Source organism: Oncorhynchus clarkii, chromosome 6 (genome assembly GCF_045791955.1).
Source record: "Oncorhynchus clarkii lewisi isolate Uvic-CL-2024 chromosome 6, UVic_Ocla_1.0, whole genome shotgun sequence".
In the NCBI taxonomy this organism is placed as follows: Eukaryota; Metazoa; Chordata; class Actinopteri; order Salmoniformes; family Salmonidae; genus Oncorhynchus; species Oncorhynchus clarkii.
Window position 1 is genome coordinate 42,440,907 of NC_092152.1, and position 22,510 is coordinate 42,463,416.

The 22,510-nt window shown below is 41.7% G+C and overlaps 2 protein-coding genes across 3 annotated transcripts in view; one reads left to right on the plus strand and one right to left on the minus strand.

Annotated features, from left to right (window-relative positions):
• The window catches only part of LOC139411174 (syntaxin-binding protein 1-like), a 48,784-nt gene extending 45,355 nt beyond the window's left edge, over positions 1-3,429 (plus strand). Inside the window, exons 19-20 of one of the 2 annotated variants that reach the window (XM_071157087.1) lie at positions 417-542; positions 2,099-3,429. In XM_071157087.1, the coding sequence (XP_071013188.1) occupies positions 417-526 (110 nt within the window). In that variant the 3' untranslated portion in view covers positions 527-542; positions 2,099-3,429. The remainder of the gene's footprint in view (positions 1-416; positions 543-2,098) is intronic. The other variant, XM_071157088.1, reaches the window with a different exon arrangement.
• Positions 3,430-13,889: 10,460 nt separating this feature from the next.
• LOC139412090 (whirlin-like) overlaps positions 13,890-22,510 on the minus strand; it is an 87,320-nt gene continuing 78,699 nt past the window's right edge. The window contains exons 10-12 of the mRNA XM_071158885.1: positions 22,192-22,364; positions 21,717-21,842; positions 13,890-14,330 (exon numbers count right to left, since the gene is read on the minus strand). Of these exons, the coding sequence (XP_071014986.1) occupies positions 14,118-14,330; positions 21,717-21,842; positions 22,192-22,364 (512 nt within the window). The 3' untranslated portion in view covers positions 13,890-14,117. The remainder of the gene's footprint in view (positions 14,331-21,716; positions 21,843-22,191; positions 22,365-22,510) is intronic.

Sequence of the window (22,510 nt, forward strand, 5' to 3'; positions counted from 1 at the left end):
CTCTACGAAGGTACTGAATTACATTGATCTGCAGATGAGTTATCTATCAAATACCAAGTCTAGGTCAAGTTAAATGACTTACCTGCATCCTAAATGGCAGCCTATTCCCTATATAGTGTGTTACTTTAGGGTGCCATTTAGGACAAGAAAACCAGCTTAATTTCTGTTATCTGGAGAATGTCCTTTCACACATGTTATCTGCTTTTACATTCATTTTTTTTGCCACTAATATTTATCTTTTTCAGGGGACCTTACCATTTTGCATCAGATCAAGTGCGACAACTCCATCTCCACTTACAGTTCATGGCAACGCAGTCATGTTAGAATAATGTTATCTGTCAGAAGACAATGGAGATTTTACACAAAAACAGAGAATGAGATTAGGGTGCAATGTGAAAGCCTTTGTCCCTCCTTAGGTTCCACCCACACACTCACTCCCACCAAATACCTAAAGGAGCTGCAGCACCCGGACTTCCTGGACCCCAACGCTGCCCCTGAGGAACCAGAGCCTGCCCCTGCAGAATGAGAACACACACTGAGAAGTAAAGATAGTTGTTGTGATGTGAAGCCACCTTTTCTGATCTCTCTCAGCCTCACCCCACTTCCCCTCCTCTGGCGTTGGGCCCGGGTTCCCGATAGCAATGGAACTTAGGCTTTCAAGTGTTTTAAAGATGCATCGTTCTTACAACAACAGAACACGTAACATGCATTTCCCAAAACACTACGCAGAAAGAACGTTGGCTAAGTGTGTCGTTGGAGCATGTGTCAATACTGATAGGTTCGAAAGAAAGGCCCAGCTACTCTCGGATCAGCTTTCTCCATTGGAATCTTACCTTAACATTATAATTATTCCACAATACTGCCAACGGATCAGGTCCTAGAGAGATATTATCACCTTATGGCTTCAAATATTGAGGCGGCTTATTCTAATGCTTACCCTGGAGCCTAATAATGCATTAAATCACAAATCTGGCACATCAACGCGCACATATTGTTACACATCATTAAATATATTAAAGCAAAAAAATTCCAGACAGTTTAGCCTACAATTAGCAAAATAGAACTCGTTTGACTAAACATTTAAATGAATTTCAATATGATTGAAATACTGTATATGCAGAGGCCTATGTAGCCTACTGTATTTATTTTTTGAAGCAGTCATCTCGGTTTTCTGTTATCCTTCACAGACATTGCCGACTTTGTATTTGTCGTCAACTTCGATTCGAAGTTATGGGGGTCACAGAGCGACAGATAAACATCTTGATTCTATGTTTAGTGGAGATCGTCTGTATATAAAGTGACACGGAAGGGCAAAAAAAGCATCAAACGACGCACTTAGCTGTTTTGAGGCAGTCGGAAAATAACGAGAGTTTTCAAGTGCAACTTTACTAACGATGGTTTTGGGAAACAGCTTGGAGATTTAACGGTGCCCCTACAAAGGTTCTAACGATGAACTTGGCCTTAACTAGCCTTAAGACGCTTTCGGGAAACCGTGCCAAAGACTCTGTCCCCTGTTGTGCATCCCAAGTGGCACCCTGTTTCCGTTACATTGCACTACTTTTGACTAGGGCCCATAGGAAAGCACATTCTGATTCTACTGTTTGTGATCTATCCCTTTGTTCCTCACGGTTCAGTGGATTGTTTGTTCTCACCTCTATTCTTTGTCTGTATGTGTGTACTTGGTTAGTGGTGCTGTCGTCTATTCTGTTTATCTTGTCTGTGCTCTCTGTATCTGTCCTTTGGAGATTTGTCCTTGTGGTGTGCTGTATGCAGACAGTTGTCAATAGCTCCCATTTCTGTATTAACAATCAACAAGGCACTATGTCAGTATTGTATTTAGCAATGTAATATTCCTTGCAACGATTTTTTAAATGTAAGCTTTTTTGCCCCTGTATTTTTTTGTCATTTGGCTGAAAATGACATGTTTTAGAGAAGCATATAACAGCTGAACCCATGTATTTATATGTGATTTCTGCTGTCTGTGTATTTCTCTCAATGTCATTCCAATTTGGAACTGTACTGTACTATAATTAACAGACGAGCCTAGTTCAAACTGAGAAAATATGTGTAGTTCTCTCTCTCTCTCTCTCTGCTGCAGGATCAACCAATATCTTCACCCCTACACGCCTTCTTCAAGCCCTCAAAGACATGGATAAGCAACAAGATGTTTGAGCTGAACAGCTCCCTGGCTGCAGCTGTCCCTCTCCTAACCTCCAAACTCTCCCAACTGGCATACATGAATAGTCAGGACCCAAGACATAACAAGCCCTTCTACTCTATACATAAGACTGAAGAAAACAAATGGCAGCATCTATTTCTAGCATATCCAAGTCATGTATTCAGATATCATGTTTCAATAGAATTACATAAGATCCCTCAAAACCAGAGCACCAAGAACCACAATGTTTTAACTACTGTACACACACCCTTAATGATTGGATGGAAGAGTAGAGATTGTGTACGCTGGATAACTGTTGATACTATGAGCAGTCGATGTAAACTGCCATCTCAGGATGCTGTAGTTGCACTTCCTTAAAAGGGAAGCCAGTCATAGAGGAGATTAGAGTAGTGTAGTTGGAAATTGAGGAATTATTTAGGCTGGTGTTTGGTGTAGAGTGCTCATCATATTTCAGATAGGAGTAGAAAGGCACCAAATGTGAGGATAGTGGGATGGGATCTATGTATAACATTCCCCCCTCAAAAATATTTGCAAGATTCCTGTGTTTCTAAGACGGTCTGTTTTTAGTGTCATTATAGTATCATTTTAGTGTCATTATTTAGTGTCATCTTTTGTCTCATTGCTTGTAAACATTTCCGGAACACTGAGCAAATAGACTGATTTACTTTCCGTATTTTGAAAAACTATTTTAGAATTTGGAAACTTCAACCACCATTTTAAAATAAGAAACATCTTCTGTCTCATGCAATCAGTAGTTAGTAGAATATATGCCGTGCTGTATCAATGTTTTGACGGTGATGAACCTGACTTTGGACATGCCAATGTGAAGCCACTCTGTACTAGTGGTCATTTTAGCTGTAGTAAACAGTATAGTAGGTGGACAGTGATCAACCATTGGAAGGTTCTTCCTCTATTAGATTAGTTGTCTGTCTCTGTTCATTAACATTATGTCACTATGTTGACTTGATTTGTTATTTCCTCTCCCTGTAGAAGTTATGGTCATTTTCATTCAGCTTTCCAGTGTTGACACTGTCATGATGCAAAAAAAAATTGTTGTCATTGCAGCTGTTGTTGTTGTATAGTGATTTGTTAGCTTTCTATTAGAGTGATCTATTATTTATTAAGAGATATTAGTTCCTGTAATACCAGTATAACTTAGCAGAATTCGATGCTTGGAAGTGATTTATCACAAACCGTACTCTTTCTGCAAATATCATGTACAAAAGCTCCAATAAAGGCTTCAAATAAAAGTTGGTTTTGTGCTGTTACATTACTACATGACTATTGAAATACATACAGTGCATTAGAAACGTATTCAGACCCCTTGACGTTTTCCAAATTTTGTTACGTTACAGCCTTATTCTAATTTGTTTATTTTTTATTTATGATTCTCATCTACACACAATACCCCATAATTCCAACAAACTTCTAAAGCTTTTGAGTATTGTGGGGGTTACTTCAATAAATGAAAAATTGATTTGAATGGTAGGACTAAATTAATACTATGTTTTGTGGGTGGGGCTAATAACAAGATAACAAATGTAAAATATACTGTGTCTGTAAAATGTATATAGGTTCAGAACTTTTGTGAAATAGCACAGTTAAAAATATGTGGATGGAACTGGATGGATGGACATCAGAAATAGAGGAATGCCAGGACCAAAAACAAAAACGGAACTACTGTAAAATAGATTGTGTCTGTGAAATGTATATAGTATGTATAAGCTGGAAGTAGAAGCCTAAGTGTTGTTGTTTTTCGTTTACTCGAATTAGGGGACAGGCAGTAGGGTTTGTGAGAAATTATAAAGGAAAATATATGTATGTTTATATGTACAGTACCAGTCAAAATTGTAGGACACGCCTACTCATTTCAGGGTTTTCTATCTTTTTATTTCATTTTGTATTTCATTTTTTCCCCCCCGTTTTCTCCCCAATTTTGTGGTCTCCAATTGGTACTTACAGTCTTGTCTCATCGCTGCAACTCCCGTACGGACTCAGGAGAGGCGAATGTCGAGAGCCTTGCGTCCAAAACACAACCCACATTCTTTATTATTATAAGAATGAACACAAACAAACCAAAATAACAAAACGACACGTGCCGCTATACAAATGTGTGCTGACAGGCAACGACACATAGACAAGAACCCACAAACACCAAAGGGAAATGGCTACCTAAATATGATCCTCAATCAGAGACAACGATAAACAGCTGTCTCTGATTGGGAACCATATGAGGCCAACATAGAATGCAAAAAAACCCTAGACCTACAAAACCCTAGACTTACAAAAACTCTAGACAATACAAAAACCTTAGACAATACAAAAACTAGCGTACCCACCCTAGTCACACCCTGACCAAACCAAAATATAAAGAAAACAGAGATATCTAAGGTCAGGACGTGTGTCACGTCCTGACCCTAGTTCCTTTTTTATGTCTCTGTTTTAGTTTGGTCAGGGCGTGAGTTGGGGTGGGCATTTGATGTTTTTGTTCTATGTTTTGTATTTCTGATTTTGGCCTGGTATGGTTCCCAATCAGAGGCAGCTGTCAATCGTTGTCTCTGATTGAAAACCATACTTAGGAAGCCTGTGTTTCCACTATGATTTGTGGGTAGTTGCTTTCTGTTTTGTGTATTCACCTGACAGAACTGTTTCGTTTCTTCCTTTCACTTTGTTATTTTGTTTTGTGTGTTCAGTCTAATAAATTAACATGGACACTTACCATGCTGCATAGTGGTCCGATCCTTCCTACTGCTCCTCAGACGACGAATGTGACACACCCCCATCCCCCCCCCCCCCCCCCCCCCCCAAAGGTGCGGACTCCTGACCGCAAACCTGAACTCATAGGGGAGGGTCCGGGTTGGCATCTACCCTCAGTGGCAGTTCCGCTTCTGGACGCAGCACCCCCCCCCCCCCTTTACACGGATCCCTCCACCTTTGTATAACTAGACCGTGGATCATCGCCGGAGGCTCTGGACTACCGATCATCGCCGGAGGCCCCAGACTGGAAACTGTCGCTGGAGACCCCGGCCCGGGGCCCATCGCTGGAGACCCCATGCTGGGGCCCGTCGCTGGAGACCCCGGACTGTGGCCCATCGCTGGAGACCCCGGACTGTGGCCCGTCGCTGGAGACCCCGGATTGTGGCCCGTCGTTAGAGACCCTGGATTGTGGCCCATCGTTAGAGGTTCCGGACTGTGGCCCGTCGTTGGAGGTTCCGGACTGTGGCCTGTCGTTGGAGGTTCCGGTCTGGGAACTGTGGCCGGAAGCTCCGGACTGGGAACTGTCCCCGGAAGCTCCAGACTGGGAACTGTCGCCGGAAGCTCTGGACTGTGGAGGCAAACTGGAGGCCTGGTGCGTGGGACCGGTACAGGTGGCACCGGGCTGATGACATGCACCTCAGGGCAAGTGCGGGGAGCAGGCACAGGACGTACTGGACTGTGGAGGCGCACTGGAGGTCTGGAGCGTAGAGCTGGCACAACCCGTCCTGGCTGGATGTTTATTTTCGTCCCTGCCAATGCAGGGCGCTGACACAGGATGCACTGGGCTGTGCAGACGCACCGGAGACAGTGCGCAGAGCAGGCACCATCCGTCCTGGCTGGATGCCCATTCTAGCCCGGCCAAAGCTTGAATAGAGCGCACCGGGCTATGATAGCGCGGTGCCTGACCAGTACCACGCTCCCTACGGTAAGCACAAGGAGTTGGCTCAGGTCTCCAACCTGACTCAGCCAATCTCCTCGTGTGCCCTCCAATTTTTTTTTATTGGGGCTTGCTTCTTGGGCTTCCGTGCTAACCGCGTTCCCTTGTATTGTCTCCATTCCTCCTGCGCTATCTCCACCTGCTTCCATGGCAGGGTCTTGTCCCCTGCCATTACCTCCTCCCAGGTCCAGGATGTCCTCCACTCATCTTTCTCCCGGGCCCAGGTTGTCCGCTCCTCATTAACACGCTGCTTGGTCCTTTTGTGGTGGGTTCTTCTGTCACGTTCGTCGTACGAAGGAGACCAAGGAGTAGCGTGGTATGTGTACATTCTTTATTATTATAAGAATGAACATTGAACAAACTAACCAAAATAACAAAACGACACGTGATGCTATACAAATGAGTGCTGACAGGCAACTACACATAGACAAAAACCCACAAACACCAAAGGGAAACTGCTACCTAAATATGATCCTCAATCAGAGACAACGATAAACAGCTGTCTCTGATTGGGAACCATATCAGGCCAACATAGAATACAAAATAAACCTAGACTTACAAAAACTAGCGTACCCAGCCTAGTCACACCCTGACCTAACCAAAATATAAAGAAAACAGAGATAACTAAGTTCAGGACGTGACAATATTTGAGATTCAATATTTGGGAACTTCTTCAAGACTGTTGGAAAAGCATTCCTCATGAAGCTGGTTGAGAGAATGCCAAGAGTGTGCAAAGCTGTCTTCAAGGCAAAGGGTGGCTACTTTGAAGAATCTCAAATATAAAATATATTTGGATTTATTTAACCCTTTTTTGGTTACTACATATGTGTTATTTCATAGTTTTTATGTCTTCACTGTTGTTTTACAATGTAGAAAATAGTCCAAATAAAGAAAAACCCTTGAATGAGTAGGTGTTCTAAATCTTTTGACTGGTAGCGTATATACACCGTCGTTCAAAAGTTCGGGGTCACTTAGAAATATCCTTGTTTTTGAAAGAAAATAACATCAAATTGATCAGAAAAACAGTGTAGACATTGTTAATTAAATGACTATTGTAGCTGGAAATGGCTGATTTTTTAAAATTAAATACCTACATATGCGTACAGAGGCCCATTATCAGCAACCATCACTCATGTGTTCCAATGGTATGTTTTGTTAGCTAATCCAAGTTTATCATTTTAAATGGCTAATTGGTCATTATAAAACCCTTTTGCAATTATGTTAGCACAATTGAAAACGGTTGTCCTGATTAAAGAAGCAATAAAAAATAGCCTTCTTTAGACTAGTTGTGTATCTGGAGCATCAGCATTTGTGGGTTCAACTATTGGCTCAAAATAGCCAGAAACAAAGGATTTTCTTTGGAAACTTGTCAGTCTATTCTTGTTCTGAGAAATTAAGGCTATTCCATGCAAGAAATTGCCAAGAACTTAAGATCTGGTACAACGCTGTGTAGTACTCCATTCACAAAACAGCGCAAACAAATGAGCAAGAGGTACATTAGTGTCTAGTTTGAGAAACAGACGCCTCACAAGTCCTCAACTGGCAACTTCATTAAATAGTACCCGCAAAACACCAGTCTCAACGTCAACAGTGAAGAGGCGATTCCAGGATGCTGGCCTTCTAGACACTCTAATGTACTTGTCCTCTTGCTCATTTGTGCACCGGGGCCTCCCTCTCCTCTTTCTATTCTGGTTAGGAACAGTTTGCGTTGTTCTGTGAAGGGAGAAGTACACAGCGTTGTACGAGATCTTAAGTTTCTTAGCAATTTCTCGCATGGAATACTCTTCATTTCTTAGAACAAGACTAAACTGACGAGTTTCAGAAGAAAGTTATTTGTTTCTGGCCATTTTGAGCCTGCAATCGAACCCACAAATGCTGACGCTCCAGATACTCAAAAATATGAAAAAAAAAAAAAGAAGGCCAGTTTTATTGCTTCTTTAATCAGGATGACAGTATTCAGCTGTGCTAACATAATTGCAAAAGTTTTTTTAAATGATCAATTAGCCTTTTATAATTATAAACTAGGATTACCTAACATAATGTGCCATTGGAACATAGTAGTGATGGCTGCTGTAGTGATAATGGGCCTCTGTATGCCTATGTAGATATTCTATGAAAAATCTGCCGTTTCCAGCGAAAATAGTCATGTACAACATTAACAATGTCTACACTGTATTTCTGATTTAAAACATTTATTTTAATGGACAAAAAAATGCTTTTCTTTGAAAAACAAGGACATTTCTAAGTGACCCCAAACTTTTGAACTGTAATGTGTGTATATATATATATATCTGTTTGGTTCGACAGCAGGATACCCAGCAGTGATGCAGCTTCAACTTGCAGGTATATTTGAATTTGTCACTGATTATCTCCTTACGTAATGAATGCATAGCCAAAATAAAACTCCTACCTGACATAATAGAGAAAAATGCAGTACATCAAGAGTCATATGTGCTATCCTATTTATTAGCTCTATAATACTAGTCTCTCTGTTGAGCACTGTGAAGGAAGTGGCTGCTGAGCCAACTGAACACTATGTCAGCCACCAATTTATGGTGACAGCAGCAGAGGCTGGTGGGATGAGCTATAGGAGGAAGGGCTCATTGTAATGGCTGGAATGTAATAAATGGAACAGAATCAAACGTTGTTTCCTTATGTTTAATAGTGTTCCATTTATTCCATTCCAGTCTTTACAATGAACCCGTCCTCCTATAGCTCCTTCCACCAGCCTCCTCTGGGTCACAGTGTATTCTTAATTGATAAATGATAAATGAAATGAACAATATTTTGAAATGTTATAGCTATACAACCAAACCAGGCAAAAAAATGATCTAAGACATGAGTTGGTAAATCTTTATTCAATTCACTTCAGTGTGACATTGCTATGCACTCTATAGACTTCAGGAATATGTCTAAGGCCTAGATTCAATCAGATCAAGCATTAACCGGTGATAGCCGACACCTGATGCTTTGCCGGTGTTGGAGGTGTCAAATCGGTGAGCAGCTACTTGTGATCATTTTCAACAAGCCACATCCGTCCTACTGCTATTAGAAGTGCAGAATGAGAAAGTGTAGGCTGTATAGAAATAATGACACTCAAGCTGAAAATCATTAAACGAAATGATGAGGATTTCTGTCATCCTAATCGAGGTGTAGGCTTCATCTTACATTCCAGTGTTCAAACCTTTTTAAGAAAGCTGCATGGGATTTTTATTAATGCGGCTCCATGCAGCCAACGGCAATGTCCGCTTTAGGTGTAATGCCAAAAGCCGCTTGTGGATTTCACAGCTCTAACGCAGCTCCACCTCCGACACCGCCAAAACAACCCCTATGCAGATGTCGGATCTGATTGAATAGAGTCCTAAGGTTTTAGTGCAGTAAGCATTTGGTTATGATTGTACACCTCTAATATTGTGTCAGCTCTGTAGTAGTGAGATGCACTATGTTACTATGATATGCTGCTACAGCTATAGTGCTGCAACATTAGCCTGGTCCTAGACCTGTTTGTGCTTTTTTTTGTTGTAAAATGGGTATTACGTTTATTTGGCAGGGACAACGCACAACAAAAACATAAGTCTCAAACCACTGAGAATTGATGCGTCGCACCAGATTTCGCTTTCAGCTACTTTCCATCCGTAGCCAAATCCCTTGCTGTCATTGTCAAGCCAAACATTGCCATGACAATGAGTGACAGGGAGCTGGCATGATAGCACAAACAGACTGGCACTCAGGCTACTAAAACATTGTCCAGCATGATTTTTCTTTTTTACAATACAGCCTACTCTTGGGTAACAGACGGCCGGCACAGAACAAAAAAAATAACAACAAAAAAAAGGCAAATTGACTGACAATGTATTACCTATAGCAGGTGAGGGTGTTGTAATGTTACATCACTTTTATCTTTGCACCAAAACGATGCAAATACTCACGGTAAACAGTGTGTGACATCAGTTTAAATATAATTGTATTTGTCACATGCGCCGAATACAACATGTTTAGACGTTTACCATGAAATGCTTACTTACGAGCCCTTTCCCAACAATGCAAAGTTAAAAAGTAAGAAAAGTTAGCAAAATAAAGAAAGGAAACAGTAACACCAAATATCAATAATGAGGCTATATACAAGGAGTACCGGTACCGAGTCAATGTGCAGGGACATTTAGTTGACAATATAGCCAGATGAAAAACCCAATGTAAACCTAAAGTAGACTATTTACAAGTCTGCTGCATCATGGCTGCGTTTACACAGGCAGCCCAATTCTGATCTTTTGCCCAGTTATTGGCAAAAGTGCTGATCTGATAGGAGGAAAAACCAATTAGTCAAAAAAAGATCAGAATTGGGCAGCCTGTGTAAACCGGGCCAAGATGCAGCAGACTTGTAAATAGTCTACTTTAGATTTACATTTCATCTGACTGTATTGTCAACTGATGTTCACATACTGTTACTGTGAGTATTTGTAAATCTTGGAATTATTTTGGTGCAAAGTGCCAAAAGGTGATGTAGCATTACATCACCCTCATCTGCTATAGGTAATGCATTGTATGTGGTCAATCAATCAATACCCAACTGGAACCTGAGCAAATACACTCTGAGCAACTAGTCGAATGAGAGCTACTGTAGAATGTGACAGCAAACACAGGAATAATACATTGTTTGTAGTTGTGTGATACTTTCAAACAGTAATGTAATCTGTCACTATAATATGTCTATTAATCTATTTACAGCATATACAGTGCATTTAGAAAGTATTCAGACCCCTTGACTTTTTCCACGTTGTTACGTTACAGCCTTATTCTAAAATGGATTTAAAAAAAAAATCCTCTTCAATCTACACACAATACCCCATAGTGACAAAGCAAAAACAGCTTTTTATGAATTTTTTGACATTGAGCTCAGGTGCATCCGATTTCCATTGATCATCCTTGAGATGCTTCTACAACTTGATTGGAGTCCACATGGGGTAAATTCAATTGATTGGGCATGATTTGGAAAGGCACAAACCTGTCTATATAAGGTCCCACAGTTGACAGTGCAAAGACCAAGCCATGAGGTCGAAGGAATTGTCCGTAGAGCTCCGGGACAGGATTGTGTCAATGCACAGATCTGGGGAAGGGTACCAGGACTCTTCCTAGAGCTGGTCACCCGGTCAAATTGAGCAATTTGGGGAGAAGGGCCTTGGTCAGGGAGGTGACCAAGAACCCGATGGTCACATTGATAGAGCTCCAGTGTTCCTCTGTGGAGATGGGAGAGCCTTCCAGAAGGACAACCATCTCTGCAGCTCTCCACCAATCAGGCCTTTATGGTAGAGTAGCCAGAAGGGCGCTACTCCTCAGTAAAAGGCACGTGACAGCTCAGATGTTTTTCAGCGGCAGGGACAGGGAGACTAGTCAGGAATGAGGCAAAGATGAACGGAGCAAAGTACAGAGAGATCCTTGATGAAAACTGACTCCAGAGCGCGCAGGACCTCAGACTTGGGCGAAGGTTCACATTCCAACAGAACAACATTCCTAAGCACACAGCCAATACAACGCAGGAGTGGCTTCAGGACAAGTGTCTGAATGTCCTTGAGTGGCCCAGCCAGAGCCCAGACTTGAACCCGATCGAACATCTTTGGAGAGACTTGAAAATAGCTGTGCAGCGACGCTCAACATCCAACCTGACAGCGCTTGAGAGGAGCTGCAGAGAAGAGTGGGAGAAACTCCCCAAATATAGGTGTGCCAAGCTCGTAGCGTCATATCCAAGAAGACTCAAGGCTGTAATTGCTGCCAAAGGTGCTTCAATAAAGTATTGAGTAAAGGGTTTGAATACTTATGTAAATGTGATATTTCAGTATTTTATTTTGTATGAATTTGCAAAAATGTCTAAAAAACTGTTTATGGGGTATTGTGTGTAGATTGATGAGGGGAAAAATAAATTTTAAGCCATTTTAGAATAAGGCTGTAACGTATGCAAATGTTTAAAATGTCACAGGGTCTGAATACTTTCCAAATGCATATATGTGGACAATATATATGTATCATGTTTGGACTGTTTGCAGTCACAAAAACATGTCATTTGTATAACATTAAAAAATACATACAAACCTTTAGTCTATGATAATCTGTTATACTCTTATTGAAAGATGTATCGTTAGTCATTTTATACATTCTTATACTCTTTCAACAGTTCATCCAGTTCAAGACATCCATCAACAGCAAGCAATGTGATCTTTCCCAAATGGCACCCCATTCCCTATATAGTGCACTACTTTTGGCCAGGACCCATTTGGGAAGTGACTGGTGCCAACCTCCCCGTTATGGTGACAGGATATCCACTAGTATCTCACTACACTAGCATACACTGCCGCTGATACACTACATGGCCAAAAGTAGGTGGACACCCCTTTAAATTTGTGGATCCGGCTATTTCAGCCACACCCGTAACTGACAGGTGTATAAAATGGCGCACACCGTCATGCAATCTCCATAGACAAACATTGGCAGTACAATGGCCCATACTGAAGAGCTCAGTGACTTTCAACGTGGCACCATCATAGGATGCCACCTTTCCAACAAGTCAGTTTGTCAAATTTCTGCCCTGCTAGAGCTGCCCCGGTCAACTGTAAGTGTTGTTATTGTGAAGTGGAAATGTCGAGCAGCTACACACAAGCCTAAGATCAGAAGCGCCAAGCGTCAGCTGGAGTGGTGTAAAGCTCCCCGCCATTGGACTCTGGAGCAGTGGAAACACGTTCTCTTGAGTGATGAATCACGCTTTACCATCTGGCAGTCCGGCAGACAAATCTGAGTTTGGCGGATGCCAGGAGAACGCTACCTGGCCGAATGCATAGTGCCAACTGTAAAGCATGAATAATGGTCTGGGGCTGCTTTTCATGGTTTGAGCTAGGCCCCTTAGTTCCAGTGAAGGGAAATCTTAACGCCATAGCATACAATGACATTCTTGACAATTCTGTGCTTCCAAATTTGTGACATCAGCATGAAACTGTGCACAGACGTCGATAGTGAAATGGTTCGCCGAGATTGGTGTGGAAATACTTGACTTTTGGCGATGTGTACAGTATATTCTCTCCCATACACACAATGTGCATTACGGCTGCTGCTGCATCCCCTCCACCCCATCTCTGCTAATAGTGAGTCAGTTACCTATAATTGACAAGTTATGTATCTGTATAACGATGCATTAGCAGCTCATGTACTAATTTTCCTCTCCCAGGAAACATTACTGTCTCTGATTCAGCTCTACAGCTCAGATGAAGTGCCTTTGCTAATTCTCAGTATTGTCTCTGCTTTTATCTACTGCGTATATACTGTATATATACTGTATATATATATATATATATATATATATATATGGAAGTGTATGACAAAGGATTCTTAATGTAATCACAAGATTCACCCCACAGCCAATTAACCAATACTGTGTACCATGAACACAAAGTATAGAAAACGAACTGCCCTTATAAATAAAAAATTAAGTCAATTAATAAAATCCATAAAGAAATGTTATCTTCTTACATACAGACGACCTAGTGTTATAAATAGCTCAAATCCTCTACCCATTTCAATGTTATATACAACATATAGGGTGTTCATAAAACATTACAGAAATTATACAAAGAAAGTATTTTAGAGATAGCAGAAAGGTATAGTTCGACTAAGATTAGATACCATTTCTGTCCATTTTCAAAGCACCATCTTGGTATAACCACTTCCAGGGGAGAGCTGCTACAAATGGCAGACCTATTGGAGAGGAGAGAGCAGGGAGACTGAAAAGCAGCTAAATGGAATGACATAACTAATGACATCACAGCATTGATATTGTTGTTATAAGCTGTGATTTTCAAGATTTCAGTTCAATACCATTCGGTTCCTTTGGTGGGTTCTTCTTAGGTTCTATTAGGTTATATTGGTGAGTTCTTCTTATGTTCTATTAGATTATATTGGGGAGTTCTTAATGCAGAATGTCATGCATTTTGGCAATACAACTCTACATGGAAAGCCTGGTTGCGATCTACAGACAAAAAAAGTGGGAAGGGAGAACGGTCTTAGACGAGACTAAGATAGATTGTTTATATTAACACTCAGACCTCTCCCTCCCGTTCTCTCCTTCTCCTTCTCCTTCCGTTTCACCTCTTTAAAGTGCAAAGTCCTGCTAAAGCCCCTGCAGGAAAATAGGAACAAGCGTTTCTTATTTGACAAGTTCAGGTAGTCCCTGCCTATTTTAGTCCATTTTCTTCTGTATGGTGGCTAATGAATACGACCCTGCAAAAGGCCCTGCAGGAGGGTTGCGTTGAACTCTGTGACCAGGAAGTCAATGTGGTCCCTCTCTTTGGACTTGTAGGCCTCAGCGATGATGCAAGCAGCGTCCTGGTGCTCACGGCCCCTCAGGGAGACACCGTTCACTTCCAGAATCACCTGACCCACCTTCAGCTGCCCACAACCGTGTGCCGAGCCCCCCTTCTATAAGAGAGAGAGAGAGATGTGGGGGAGAGTGAGAAAGTGAGTGAGATACAGAGATACAGAGGGGGGAGTGAGAGAGAGAGTGAGAGAGATACCACAGTGTGCCATCACAGCAGCAAGATTTGTGACCTGTTGCCACAAGAAAAGGGCAATCAGTGAAGAACAAACACCATTGTAAAGACAACCCATATTTATGTTAATTTATTTGTCCTTTTGTACTTAAACTATTTGCACATAATATGACATTTGAAATGTCTTTATTCTTTTGGAACATTTGTGAGTGTCATGTTTAATGTTCATTTTTTATTATTTATTTCACTTGCTTTGGCAACGTAAACATATGTTTCCCATGCCAATAAAGCACTTAAATTGATAATTAATTGAATTCAGAGAGACAGAGAGAGATACAGGGAGAGAGAGATAATGAAGCATATATTAAATAATCACTTTTGTAGACATGATGTGTCCTTGTGACAGAAATAAAGAGCTAAAGAGAGCAAGAAGATATGAAGCGAAGAGAGAAGAGGAGAACATGGTTGGTGATTTCAAGGATAGGTGAGAGACAAAATACAAAGGTAGAGGATCTTCTGATTAATTGTCAGAAGAGATTGAGGGGAGGAATGATTTGGCACTTCTATCGGTCAGGCCACATAAGGACAAAGACATCAGGGTAAAGACATCAGGCTAATCAAATCAAATACCATTTTATTTGTCACATGCTTGTAAACATCAGGTGTAGACTAACAGTGAAATTCATACTTACGGGTCCTTTTCCAACAATGCAGAGTTAAAGACAAAACATTTAATAAAAAATGTATATAATGACCCAAGTTAGAAATACACAGTGAAAAACAAACAACAGTGAATCACTGTGAATTACTCCTATCCTCAAGCAGGCATTGACCATCAGAAGGAGCAACATCACAACATCTGATAAGCCATGGATGACTCCTCAAATAAAGGAGCTCATTGCCGATAGGCCGAGAGCTTTCCAATCAAAGGACAACAGTGAGTACCAGAGACTGGGGTCCAAAGTGGCATACCTGGGGCAGCAGGTAGCCTAGTGGCTAAGAGCATTGGGCCAGTAACCGAAAGGTTTGCCGGTCTGCCCTTGAGCAAGGCAGTTAACCCCCACAACAACTGCCCCCCGGGCGCCGATGACGTGGATGTCGATTAAGGCAGACCCCCCGAGCGATGGGTAACGATGCTTCGTGGGTGACTGTTGTTGATGTGTGCAGAGGGTCCCTGATTCGTGCGAGGGGACGGTCTAAAGTTATACTGTTACACATGCAACCTTATGCGACTCATAATAAGACTAAGCAATTAGCCTATAATGCTTTTTATCTGACTCCATGAAGATAATTAAAATATACAAGCAAGCATTACATGCTGACCACACCGCTTGCAAAATAAATGTGCACATACATGTTATTCAATCATTGCACCCACATTGCTTGCACGAGTCAACGAGTGTCTACGTAGCCAGGTGCTAAAATAGAACTTGGTTATATTTGTGATGCTTGACATACTGCAAGTCCCGCCTCTCCCATCTCCTCATTGGTTTTTAGGAGCATATATCCATGTGAGTGATTGAAAGATGAACTGAGGTCCACACTCCAGTTCAGTTGGTAGTGGTAATGCTTGATATTTGATATTTCAACCTGCGTGTCCTGATCGTGTCTTGTGTGAGTGGACAAAATCAACATGCGCACGATGGGGCACACGGACACACGTATTGACGAGCAAGACTTGGTCTGAGAATTGTCTATATCAAAATGCAGATATTTAAGTGATAACGCCCGAGAAGCCGGTGTTTGGAGGACACTGTATATTAGCACAGGTGTTGTTAAGCCCGAGTTGAAGTTGAAGACCGGCAAACTGTGCAAATATATCCTCCAAACACCGGCTTCGAGGGCATTATCACTTTTATACAACGAGTTACCAACATATTCAAATAATTTAACAAATAATGATTGACATATTTTCATTAAAACCTTTATTTTGATAAATGAGTGAAACGGTTCACAAAACTCACGGTTCGGTACGATACGGTACAGTGGTGTCACGGTTCGGTACGGTTTCGATACATTGACAAAATAAATGCCTGAGAAATATGTCATTTGTATTTAGATTTTCCATTTATTATAATTGTAAACATGGGTATCTTGAATTCCCAGGAGCATATGGAATCAAAGGGACAACAAAAAAACAGCAGTGCCTGCCTTATAACATGAAATGAAATAGTCATTTAAAACAGAAGTTCAACCAGAGTGCATAGTCCAGCAGCATATATCAAAATGAAATCACATAGCAGAGCCTTAAACAAAATAGGACCACTTGAGACTGGTTAGTTAAATTATAATTTTTTTTAATCAGATTTTCAAGTTTTTCTTTAAGAAGATGAATCTATTGAAATGATCTGCAGTGAGCGCAGATCGGCTTGTTGTGACAATGTCAGGCCCTGTGGAGAATACCCTCTCTCTAGGGACAGAGGTCCCAGGCACAGCCAGGTAGCACCTTGCTAACATGGCAACATGATGATATATTAACTCTTTGGTCTTCCACCATGTAAGTGGATCAGCAGTCCACTACAGTCCACTTCCCTGTATGAGGTCACCTCCTCCTCTATGACCTTGACCTTTGACTTGGTTCCCTGCTCCTGGATCGTGAACAACTCTCCAAAAAGCTCAGCCATGGCAGACATCTTGTCTGGAGGAGAACCCCTGTCTCTGTAGAGGGGTTGGCTCCTGTGGTATCTGTGGCTTGACCCTGCAGAATTACAATTAAGATGAAAATGACTGTCTCTGAAGTGGCTTTAAAAATATGATTTGTTGTTAGAAATATATATCAGACACTATTATGACAATTACAATTATAACTTTATAATGAATTGTTAAATCACTAATTAATCAAATAAATGTCACATTAACAAAATAAATACAATACCTGTTGTATATTGGTCACAAACTTTTAGACAGGCAGCAGCATCCAGGTGCAGCAGGGACTTGAACCGGGGGTCCAAAGCGGTGCTCTTGTGTAAGAAGTCTTGGACACCAGGGTCAGCATATCTAGGCTCCAGGTTAACTCTGATAGCAGTCTTGACACCCCTTACTGCGGGTTCATCTTCATCAGATGCCACCATTGATTTCAGGGTCATTGTTTTCATAGGCGGGACCATGGAAACTGAGAATGCTCTCAGTGCATATCAGTGTTGTGACTGTTTTGAGAGGTTTGAGGTTTGCACACTTTGATAAACTTCCTCTGCTAGTCTCACGTCATTTTCAGACAAAGTCACAATATCTTTGACATTCTTTCTCACAGCTTGATCAGTCAGTGTAGAATACACCACACCTTTCTGATCAAAGTATCGCTCAACCATGTTATGGCTTGAATTCCATCTAGTAAGGGACATCTTGGATTAGTTTGTGGTTTGGGAACTCCATCATGTGCAGCAGTTGTGCTTTTATGAAAGAAGGATACAACCTTCCTGATCTTTGCTAGGAGGCGAGAGATTGGATTCACTGACATTGCTTTTTGAGATGCTAGATTAATAACGTGAGAAAAGCATCCTATCTGTGGCTCCAATCCAGCTAGTGCAACTGCATTTACAATATTTCTAGCGTTGTCAGTGGTCACAGGAATCGTTACATTATCCCTCTCCAACTTCCACATTGCAACTACTTCCCTTAGCTCTTCCCCCAAGTTTACACTGGTGTCACTCCTCTCAAGGGGACGTGTTTAAAGGACATGGCTTTTAATCTCCCACTCTGCCGTAATGCAATGAGCCATTACAGTAAGGTAGCTCTAGACGTCCAAACTGTCTGTTGTTAGAGCAACAGACCGCGTTTCTGACTACTCGCTCTCAAGTTGTTCTTTTGAATAAAGGCAGGTATTAATATCTGGGCAAAATGTTTCTGAACCCCGCATTCTCTACAACAGAGAAAGGTCTCATATCTGCCACTATGAATTTTGCTATCGCTGCGTTGATTTCTTTAGCCCTACCAGAGTCAGCCGCATATTGTTGCCTGAAGGCTGTGGGGAGAAGTGGTTTAATTTTTTCACCTAGTCCCACTGATTGGCACTTTAGGGTGATGTCGACGCAAATGAATAGTCATGTTACGCGTATTGCTACTCGAATTGGCTATCGGCAATGAACAGCGCCTAAATTACATGTTGTAGAAGTTTAATCCACCACTCGTTGGCAATCCCCGTCATAGTTTAAAGGGAAACCGAAATGTTCCCAGATGGCAGACCTGAATGGTACTGGGGCGTCTTCTAGTTCTGGCTCGCCAATGCTTGCCATGTTGCTCCTTTGCATTGAGCTAACTGCTAATTCCTTCATAAGCTAATTGCTGCTACGATGTTTTCAGCTCTGTTCTCGACTGAAGTGAAATAACTACGTCAATGAGCGGCGCTGCGGACAACTATAAACAACTTTATTATTATGTGGATATGTTGCCTATGTTAATTTATACACCATTGGTTTATGCAATAAAACTTTTTTACAATGAATTTTTATATATATATATAAAAAAATGTTAAAAAAATAATATATATATATTATTTTTTTCTTCTTCCTAGCTATAATATATGATTAATGTATTGTTCAGTTCGCAGTGCGTACCGAACCGTGCACCGTGGACCCTGTACTGAACGGTTCAATACGAATACACTTACCGTTTCACCCCTAATATACTGTATATACACTACCGTTCAAAAGTTTGGGGTCACTTAGAAATGTCCTTGTTTTTGAAACCACATTTTTTGTCAAATAATATCAAATTGATCAGAAATATAGCATAGACATTGTTAATGTTGTAAATGCCTATTGTAGCTGGAAATGGCTTATTTTTTATGGAATATCTACATAGGCGTACAGAGGCCCATTATCAGCAACCATCACCCTGTGTTCCAATGGCACGTTGTGTTAGCTAATCCAAATGTATTATTTTAAAAGGCTAATTGATCATTAGAAAATCCTTTTGCAATTATGTTAGCACAGCTGAAAACGGGTTGTCCTGATTAAAGAAGCAACAAAACGGGCCTTCTTTAGACTAGCTGTGTATCTTGAGCATCAGCAATTGTGGGTTTGAGTACAGGCTCAAAATGGCCAGAAACAAAGACCTTTCCGATCCTGGATTACTACTGCCTCTGATCTGGCGGACTCACTAAACACAAATGCTTTGAGTGTTGGAGTGTTCCCCTGGCTATCGATTAATAAATAAAAACAAGACGCATGCTTGCCTTACTGCTCTCACTGTTCCTTCACTGTTTCTTACAGCAGACGCTTTTCAGAAGACGCTCTTATCCAGAACAATTTACATTCAGTTCATTTTTTGGTAGAAACCCCCCACCCCCCACATATCACAGTCAGTGCAAGTAGACCCTTCTTCAAAATAATGATCCTCTATCAGCAGAATCAGCGCCAGGAAGAAAAATATAAGTGTGGGATGTAATAACACTAATCAAAACACCCTAACAACAATTATATTGGACAGCAGCAGTCGCCACTTAAGTTTAAGCACCCTGCAATCTACCCTCATTACAACAGAGGAGTAAGGTATTCCAACTAACCAACAATGTTTACTCTTTGGAAAGCAGTGGCACTCTAGCGTTACGCAATAGCTGCTGCAGAGCCTTGAAATTGGCTGTGACAACCTATTGTTTATAATCTTCTTATCGCACCATATCCCCAGAGGTGGCAAGGCTACATATCATTAAGTCAGTAAAACAATACAATCCCATTAATGTTGACTGTCATATCCTGAAGTAACCTCTTCAACCATGTCACTTATAATTCTCTGTGTGACCATTCAGAGCCAACCTAATGGCTGCGTGTCAAATAGAACCCTATTCCCTATGTAGAGCACTACTTTTGACTAAGGCCCATACACTCTTAGAAAAAAGGGTTCCAAAAGGGTTCTGTGGCTGTCCCCATAGGAGAACCCGCTTTCGTTCCAAGTATATCCCTTTTTGTTTCAATGTGGAAGACTTTTGGGTTGTGGAAGACTTTTGGGTTCCACGTAGAACCCTCTGTGGAAAGGGACCAAAATGGGTTCTTCAAAGGGTTCTCCTCTGGGGACAGCCGAAGAATCGTTTAAGGCTCTAGATAGCAACTTTTTTTTTCTAAAAGTGTAGGAACTATAAGCACTATATAGGGAATAGGTTGCCATTTGGAAAACAACTATGGACTGTTACTGAATCATAGACAGTAGACAGTACCATTAAATGGTGGGGGGAAATAGTTGGAATAACGAGGCAGTGTGATATCCCTGCTATGTTGATAATGGGGGGGGGGGGGGGGGGGCAGTGAGTATTGTGTTAGATGAACCTATAAATGAGTGGGAGTCTGTCCAACAGGACTCTATTGGACTACTGATATTTATGGGGGCTGTTCATGAGGAGTCATTGATATGGAAATCTATGCACCTTGTCACACATACACCTGTTTCTGTCACGCCTGCTCCCGCTCTCCCTCTTTGGCGCTCGGGGGCGCCAGCCTGCCTTTCATTATGCACACCTTTCACCATCATTACGCGCATCAGCGCTCATTGGACTCACCTGGACTCCTTCACGTTTTGATTGCCTTCCCTATATCTGTCTGTTTCCTTGGTTCCATCCCTGTTATATTATTGTTGTTTCTGTTTCCCCTGTCCAGATGCTGTCTGTATTCTGTTCCTGTCCGTAGTTATTAAATGTTTACTCCCTGTACCTACTTCTCGTCTCCAGCGTCGATCCTTACATCAAGGCTGTTCTTGACAATAATATTTACATACACATGTAGGCCCACTCACAATGACTATGTCGGTCTACTCACACCTGAAAACTAAAATCCTTATTGGACAAGTTCAGGTAGACCCTCCATGTTTGGGTTTGCTTCCATTTTGTTCCTAATGAATATGGGCCCTGGTGACCTGAATTGATCATCCAATCCAAGATTTCGGAGGCTAAAACAGGTGGTAGAAAACTTTCTTCGACAAAGTTACAAATCCCCAGGAGAGCATCCTTTACCTGATTTGAGATTCTTATCAATGCAAATATAGGCAGCTATTACGCACATAAACAGATGCTCGGGGGAAAGTCACATTTAGGATGAAAGTGAAAATGGTAATTCTGTCGTTTTTTATGCTTGCTGCTATGCAATAAAATATATATAAGTATGGCACACCTTCAGGCGCAACATCGGGGGTCTACATTCACATAGGACGAAGTAGTTCTTACTATGTGCAGACATCACAGTACAAAAGCCCTGTGTAGTCCTCATCATGCTACATTCATGTTCAGAGTTACCCTTAAATGTTGGAGTCTGATAAGGTGATGGTCAAAAGTAGTGCACTATTTTGGGAATAGAGAGCCATTTGGGACGCAGGAGTCTCTCTTTCTCACCTGTATGGTGACGATGCGTGGCAGCGGCTGGCGTGTGTTTGCCCCTCCCTCTATAGCGATACCCAGAGTATTGGCATTCTTTACCACATGTACCAGGGTAGGGGTGGGCACTGGAGAGCCAGGCTGCTGCAGGGAACACAAGAAGAATGAGGACATAGAATGAGGACATTGAACAAGGTCAAAAAGACAGAAGCAAGACAAACACTATGGTAAAAGGATGGACAGTGTTCTGTAATAAAACGTGTGGCAAACCATGAATTTGTGAAAAGGTAAAACAGAGTGTTGTGAAACTCAAGAGATTTTTGAATGTTATGTGTGCGTCCCAAATGGCACCCTGTTCCCTAGCTAGGGCTCTGGTAAAAAGTAGTGCACTATGAGCCCTGGTCAAACGCAGTGCACTATATATGGTAAAGGGTTTCATTTGAGACACCAACATGTTATTTCTGTTGTGATATGGGCCCTTGGTGGCCCTCACCTGTTTGGATGCCAGTGCTGCAGGTCCCTGGGCCACTTGGGACTGCTGTGTGGCCTGGTTCTTACTGGGCCGAGGACTGCTGTCTTTACTCAGCCCTCCTGCCTCAGCAATGTCCACCCCACTGTCCTCACTCAGAGTCTGACCACTGTCTGACAGTTGGGACAATGTGGCGCCTGGATACACAGAAGTAATAGATTTGATTATATATACACCTTTCCTAATATTGAGTTGAACCCCCTTTTGCCCTCAGAACAGTCTCAATTCGTTGTGGCATGGTCTCTACAAGGCGTTGAAAGCATTCCACAGGGATGCTGGCCCA